Raw genomic sequence first — 7,653 nt, forward strand, 5'->3', positions numbered from 1 at the left:
GGCCCCTCCTTGTTTGTTGCTCTCCAGTCCGGGGTTTCGTGTATACTGCACTCCAAGTGAGCGCAAGATGAAATGATTTTTCATTTTTTATTTTCAATTTTATTTCTATTTTTTTATTTTTTATTTTTTGGGGATTTTTTTGGGGGGCTCACGGTTTTGGAAATTATTTTAGGAGTTAATAGTTTAGTTGGTGGTAATTTTTTTACAGGTTTGCAGCTTCAGGTGCGCAGGGCGAATGGTTTTTTTTTTATATAATAATTATGGTAATGGGTCCTTTTTTGGGATTTTTACTTTTTGGAAAATCGTGGATTTCAAAATTTGGGTTTTATTTTTTTTTTAGGTGACGAATTGTATATTCGGAAAAAATATTTTGGAGTTGTTTTTTTTATTATTTGATAACTCACTTTTCATTCAACTTATTTTGTCTAGGTATGGAGGAAGGGGAAAGTGTTGGTTTTCTTGTTATTGCTGTTTGATGATGGATAAAGAGACGATTGCGTATTCCGGTAGCTCCTCTCTCACTCTGCACGTATTTACAATCAAAAAGGCGGCCGGATCGTTTTCGTTATGACAACCGAGTCTTTTGAGAATAGATGATGATTATTTTGACGGGGAATGGTGAATCACACATTTCATTCACAATGTATCGATTTTTTAAAAATTAAAACATTTTTTTCCTGATTATTTCCGGTAGAAATTGCACGAGCAAATCCAAGTATCAATGATAATGATGTGGAATCAATAACTAAAATTAAAATGAAGATAAAAAAACAATAAAAAATAGTTTTTTAATAATGATTCTTTTTTTCAAGTGCAATATTTTTTATTGTGTCGCTAGTACTATTCCTTATTTTATTATATTTATTTATATTTATTATATTCTTCTGGTTTTTTTACCCCGAATTTTCGTGGAGAGGAAAATATTCTCAAAATGATATTCTGATCGGTGAGGGTCATTAACGCGCATTACATATTTACCCGATTTCTTTCGTAAATTTCCGAACGCAAGTTTATTTGCATACTGGCCGAGATTACTCTACCCAACTTTATCCCAGTGAATTTGGCGATGTGTCAACGTCGACAACTTCCAATACGCCCTGAGCTTCTCCTCGGATTTTCACTGGGTGGGGGATATACCAACTCTTATCTTATTTTCGCCACGAAACCCGCCATTCGCTGTTTCAGGGACGAAGAGCAAAAACAACTTTTTCAACTCCTCTTTTTATTTATTTTTTTGTCCGTTTTTTTTTTATTTTTCACATTTTATTTCCATTTTATCAATTTCACTATTTTTTAATGATCTGTAAATAATAATTTATTTTTATTTTTTGGGACGGGTGGGCAAGACGGAAATCGGGAGTAAAGGAGACTTGAAAATTCAGAGGTTTTTCACGAATTTCTATTGGAAATATATTGGAAAATTTTTATAAGAACCTTTCTTGTACAGTGAAATGAGACTTACAAAAAAGCCTCTATGAAAATATCGCTATCTATTGTCATGTGAGAGATATCCAATGAAAACTGATTTGATGTATCATCTTAATATAAGGGTATATTTTATTTTTTTTTTAAACATATTTTTCGTACTGAAAATAAATTTTTTTACGCACTTGAAAATGTCGCAGGTTTTCGCTGAATTTATCCGGCACTTTTTCAAGTGAGAAATTGTTTTTCGGGGAATTTTGCCAGTTGATTAATTTAATGGAATTAATGGGAGTAATTGCAGTTGGTTACCGCGAGTTTTCATTGACAATCGCCAATTTACTTTATTACCGCGTGACGATTTTATTGGCGGGCGGGAAAGTATTGTAAACATCGAGCGAAAACTCTCGGCGAGTCAAGCGTAGATAAACGATAACGCGGGACAGCTAAACCGCGATTTCGAAATAATTGACGCGATGTTTTCCGCAAATTTTCCTCCCCGGGGGATTTTTCGGGGATTCCCGGCGTTCGCGAATTTTTTTTTCGCGTCCTCGATGCGATCCGCGGATTGTAATTTTTTATTTTTTTTACGAAAGTCGCGGTTTTTGGGGGAGGGGCGGAGAAAATAAAATCATTTCGGACTTAATTTTTCATACTCGTGTGGAGTTGGAGCCACGCGGGTTGTGGCAATATGGCCGCCGCGCAGTGACGACTGCGCGACTGCCAGGGGTCGGTAATGACCGTGGCGCGATTTTTGAATTCGAATTTTTGTCGCGGAAATTTTTAAATCGCATTTCATTTCGGATAATTTCAGAGAATATTTTTGGAATCATATACTGAAAATTTTCATAGTTATTTCATTTTTAATATGTTGTTATGTGGAAAAAAAATATTTTGCATGAAGTGGAAGATATATTCAAATAAATTCAAGTGTATTAATATTTTTTAGGAGCATTTTGCATCCTATTCTAGTTCATTTCAAATTTCAAATTTCAAATTTCAAATTTCAAATTTCAAATTTCAAATTTCAAATTTCAAATTTCAAAATTTGAATTGATTAATCAATTAAGGAAGTCACAATTACAATTTAATGAGATTACATTTAAATATTAAGTTAGCAACACGTGCGTGGTGGATCTGCATGTTTACCTCGAACTCAATAAAACGAATGCCAAACCATCTGTTTATATTATCCTAAACTTCGCATTGCATATTCTCGCACTCGTTATCAGTACTTGCTCACCAGTTCATAAGCTCGTTGATGATTTTTTTTCCAACGACTTGATAGCGAGCTCAAGGTGAGGTGGAAAACGAGATCTGGGTTAAAAGCGCGACTCCGATCCTTTCGCTTTTAATCGCCATGGCTTATATACGACTGACGTGTTCACTGCAATCACAAATAAAATGAAAATAAAATATTCAGTTTATCGTACGTGAAAACCCGTTCGAGCGACTTTCAACGAGTTATAATTTTAGCAATTAATACAATTGCATCGGGCGAGGATGAATGAAGATCCCCTGGGTATCGGTTTTTTTTAAATTTTCAATGGACTGTTTTGTGCTTTTGGGTTTGCACGAAAAAATTATGGGATTTTTTGTATTTTAGTTTTGACGAATTTCATTGTTCGTCGGGCCACAATTATACGACTTCCGTGGGAATTTCGGCAACGGAAATGCAATCTGTACGGCGAACAGTGCGAGGGATTTCAAATAGTACAGGAAACGAAGATGGAGAATATTTTTGTCTCGCAGGTGATTGGAGTCTCCAAGTGGTTGAATCGGAAAAAATTAATTTTAACCCTCGGCCCAAAAAATTGAATGTAAAATATAAAAAACAGTGTTGTCCATTTTTTTTTAAGGAGACGATATCTTTTGATTTCTCTTCCTGCGCATATTCCGGATTCCTTTCCGTTCTGGATGTGCCAGACTAATTGAGAAACGAGAGATGAAATAACTGACAGCTGTGGCACTTAATGAAATTTTCCCTTCTTCCTGTACAGAGGCTCAAGTCCTCTAGATGACGGAAGACACGCGTCCCTCAGACTGCAGACACCCGGGAGCCGTGACAAATAACCGTAAATCTGGAATATCATCCTGGAACAATTCCTCATCCCCTTGGAAAAAAAAATCGTCATCTTTTTCTGGCAATTATAAAGCAATCCGTAATTAGTTTCGTTATTTTTCTCACTGACTCCTCGACGCCATTGGTCAACAAATAACACAACACTTCAAAGAAACATTTATCAACATTTATTATTGTTTTCCTTTCATTACTTCTCTGTACATTTGTTATTGCACAATTGCTGAATTTCGTTTGGTCTTTTTCATTTAAATAATATCACCATTAGATTCAATGAAAAATTCACGAATCTCGAGAAATAATTAATAAATAAATCACGAATGATAATTTTTTTTTACATTTGACTAGACTTGGAACTTTTTAATAAGTTTCAGAAGTTATAATTTAGGGGTAGAAATCACAAAGAAATTTAGAAAATCATTATGTACTACGTCTTCACATGATTTTCAGAGTCAAGGGAGGGATGAGCTCCAGGTACATCATCAATATCAAATTTAAGTCTTTTAAACACTTCTCTTGGTTTAAATAAATGGTAAAAATACTGAACGGCCTCGTCCAATAGTAAATTCAATAAAAAATGAATTAATGGGGATGTTAGTGATTACACTCGATAATTAAATTATTAACTGGAATTTCCAGTCTTATCAACTGGTTGAGCATTTTCTGGGGCATTCGAGGTCGCTTCCTCTTTTTCCGATGGGGGAGTTTCCGGTTCGTCCGGTGGAAAATCTTCATTTGCTTTTACGTATTGCCAACGACCTGGCAGGGGCTCGTTCTTCGCAAAATCGAAATTCCATTTTTCTTTAGCCTGAAAAATTCGAAATAAACAAATAGTCAAAATTTAAAAAATCCTTTTCGAGTCAAATACATTTCCAATATTTTATATTATAATAATATTCCATTATCTTCCATTATCAACTCTAAAGAATCTGCTCTATAATATTTCAGATATTATTTAATTAATTTCAAATTATGAGTAATGAATTTTTTTATTTCATCGGGCATAAGTCCCAATGAATTACATACGTTCTGAAAATTCTTCCTGGCCTCTTCCATGAAGATATTAGCTTCATTATCATCAGTCCCCCTAGGTCCGCTGGTCTCTCCATCATCATCATCATCCTTGAAGAGTCTTCTCCTGACATTTTTTATATTCAAAGCTCGAGTCTCGCGATTTCCCTCTTCCATAGCGAGTCTCGCACTGAAATCAATTGCATTCAGATCAATTCCCCTTATATACCCACGTAAATTTGTATTTATCAATTGATTAATTTCGCAATTATTCAACAAAGAGAGAAATAACAATGCCCCACGCGGGTCTGTTGATTAAATAAACAAAGTCATGACGAAGGTCACGAGTTAAATGCACTTTAATGTTTTGTAAATACTGGGGCGCGTGCTTTGAGGCAATGGAGACACGAGGTGCGTCATGATGATGATAAAATAAATGCTGTGAAGAAGGGGTAGACATTCTATCGAATGATGAAGAAACGGGACATCATAGTCACATAGTCTACTCGTTGTTTTACGCTTTCGTTTTATTTTTGTGTCAGTTTACCAGTACCGTTCGACGGATATGCCACTCAACATCCGGTATTGCACTATTAATTTACCGATTTTATCATTGATACGGTGATTCTATTTAGAATACGACGTGTGGATCTAGACAAAACCAAAATTTTATCGAACTGGAAAAGAATGGCATGATGCCAGTGGAATATTGGAAAATAAAATATGCATTTTATTGGAAAATAAAATATGCATTTTTTTGGAAAATAAAATATGCAAATTATGGATATGAAAATTGCTCGAGGCTCATGCAATCAAAATAAAAAATTATTTTGATCAAATGTGTTGGAATGTTTGGGTACAGTCACAGAACTGTTCTCCTGTTTTTAATTTCCCTAAAAATTTTCCTTTTATTATAAATTTTCGTCTCCAGACAGCAAACTTCAAGTTGAGACTTTATAAAATGTTTTAAACTATTGATTAATCGAATAGTATTGGTTCTAAGGAAAAATAGAAAGAGACATTTTTCGTGGGAAATTCAATCAACTACAGAAAAGTCCTCGGGTGTTTCAACTGGAAATCCATGGTTTTTGATATAAATCGATAATTAATGGGAATTGGGTTCCATATAAATTTGACCCAGAAAGTTAAGACCAGGATCTTTGGTCACGAACTAAAATGCATTATGAAGTGATAACACGCGAAACCTTCACGACGAATGTCTATTTGTCACTATTTTTTATCAGCAAACACTTTGCACATCACGCGCAACCTATACCACGACGATTATGTCAACCGTCAAGGCCATTTTTTTGCACATGAATATCTCAACTCGAGCTCATTAAACGCTTCTGTCCCAGGATTTTCATATCTCGCTATTAAATAAACAATTAAACACTCTGCCAAAAAAAAAACAATGTCAAAAAAAAATTCAGCACTGAAATAAAAAAGAAAAATTTCCTGGCTTTTTAAATATTTTTCATTTTAATTCAATCAATTAATCAAATTAAAAAAAGATTTTGAACTATCCGAATTCAAGTAGATTATTATAAATAATTGAATGAATTATAATCTTGTAATTCTTTTTGGGTAATGTGAGACTATGGGGAGATTATTAAAATATTTATAATTTGGATTAATTTTTAATTTGAATTCTCGGTGGTGGATTTTTTCGATACATTTATGTTAGGGTAATAATATAGTCCGGTGGCGGAAAAACTCACGGCATTTTAGCGCGATTTTCCGCGTTTTCCGCGATTTAGGGGCGCGTCACTTGTGAAATGACGGTGAATCGATGTTTGCACGTGAAGAATAATTGTTTTCTCCAGAGGATTATTTACAAATAGTTATTTTTCCTTGGCAACGAGGGGCCACCATGAACCACAACTGATGGGAAACTGTTAGGAATCGATAGTTTCGTTGTGGGGGTGAATAACTGTTCCTCGTGCGCATGACAGACTTCCCCTCTTGCACTCGATAAAATTCTAGACAATTTCAATTTTGAAAATATTATTTTGACGCCAAATTTTTGACCGATGCATTTCCAGGTAATATCTTAGCAATTCACTGGGATTGATAATTAATTAAAAAAGCAAGGAATTTTTTTGAGTCACCAGAAAATGGCATCGAAAAAAATGAGACTCTCAGAAATAATAAAAACCAAAAAAAAATCCCTCAGAACAATTTTCTAGTGATAAACAATTTCGGATGATGAAAAAAATAAAGTGTTCCGACAACAACAACTTTCTCTCTGCAGATGACTATGTCAGGATAAATTCTGACGAGTCCCACTGACCTTTCATAAATTAACGATTGATCCTAGGGTCCGGACCCCATATGGCAATTTCAAGGAAGAAATCCCTCGATCAACCACAAGTGAAACTATACTGGAATCAACGGAGGCTGAAGTGCAACTGACAGAATAGAAGGTAAATGCACTAGCTTGTGCATTGCCGTTGGCCAACGCGTTCTAGCCTAGATTCTCTGACCGCGACCATGTGGGTGGGAGGGGGGCTGTCTCCCCCCCTGCCTCCCTTCCATGGACAATACACTGTCCATTATGTTGGGGTCATTCATCCCGTTAGAACATCCAGAAAAAATTTTATGCTCCACTCTACATTCCATTTGGAATCCGAGTGCATGAACAGATGGAGAATTGATAAAGAGACGACAAATATCTCGTGAAAATATTTTATGCGAAGTTTAACTGTTGGAAATGAAAGGGGAAAATAAAAGTAATTGTATAAAAGGCTTTTTATTTACGGGATCGTCCGCGCGTGTTTCATTTTTTGAATTTTCCTCATTTTCCCGCCACTCGTTCCCTGCGCTAGATTTGTTCGATAATTTTCAGCTTTCGTTGGTTTCTGCAGGGATCGCCATGTTTTTTCGATTTTTTAAAATTTTTAACCTTTTTTGAATTTTTGAAATTTTGGGACCTCGAGGTGGCGGGTCGGTTTCGTCTTACGGGGATTACCCTCACGGTTATTCGAGATATTTCGAGATATTTCGAGATCGATTTCCCTTCTCTTTTTTGTATGAAGACGAATATTAAGATTAGGATTAGAATTTAGACTTCCGTAGGTGTAACATAACAATGGATAAATATCTCCCGAGAAATAAATAATATAAACTACAAAAATAAA

At 35.1% G+C, this 7,653-nt stretch overlaps 1 protein-coding gene across 2 annotated transcripts; it reads right to left on the minus strand.

Annotated features, from left to right (window-relative positions):
- Positions 1–3,670: 3,670 nt before the first annotated feature.
- Positions 3,671–6,933, minus strand: LOC105267261 (uncharacterized). 2 transcript variants are annotated; one of them, XM_011305995.1, is made up of 3 exons: positions 6,807–6,933; positions 4,529–4,703; positions 3,671–4,310 (listed from the first exon to the last, which is right to left on the minus strand). In XM_011305995.1, exons 2-3 carry the CDS (start codon positions 4,688–4,690, stop codon positions 4,125–4,127), a joined length of 348 nt encoding a protein of 115 aa, XP_011304297.1. In that variant the 5' UTR covers positions 4,691–4,703; positions 6,807–6,933; the 3' UTR covers positions 3,671–4,124. The 2 variants fall into 2 exon arrangements, with proteins under 2 accessions (XP_011304297.1, XP_011304289.1); XM_011305987.1 differs by lacking the exon at positions 6,807–6,933 and adding an exon at positions 6,235–6,410.
- Positions 6,934–7,653: the final 720 nt, after the last annotated feature.

The sequence above is a fragment of the Fopius arisanus genome, unplaced genomic scaffold (genome assembly GCF_000806365.1).
Source record: "Fopius arisanus strain USDA-PBARC FA_bdor unplaced genomic scaffold, ASM80636v1 scaffold00002, whole genome shotgun sequence".
Taxonomy (NCBI): Eukaryota; Metazoa; Arthropoda; class Insecta; order Hymenoptera; family Braconidae; genus Fopius; species Fopius arisanus.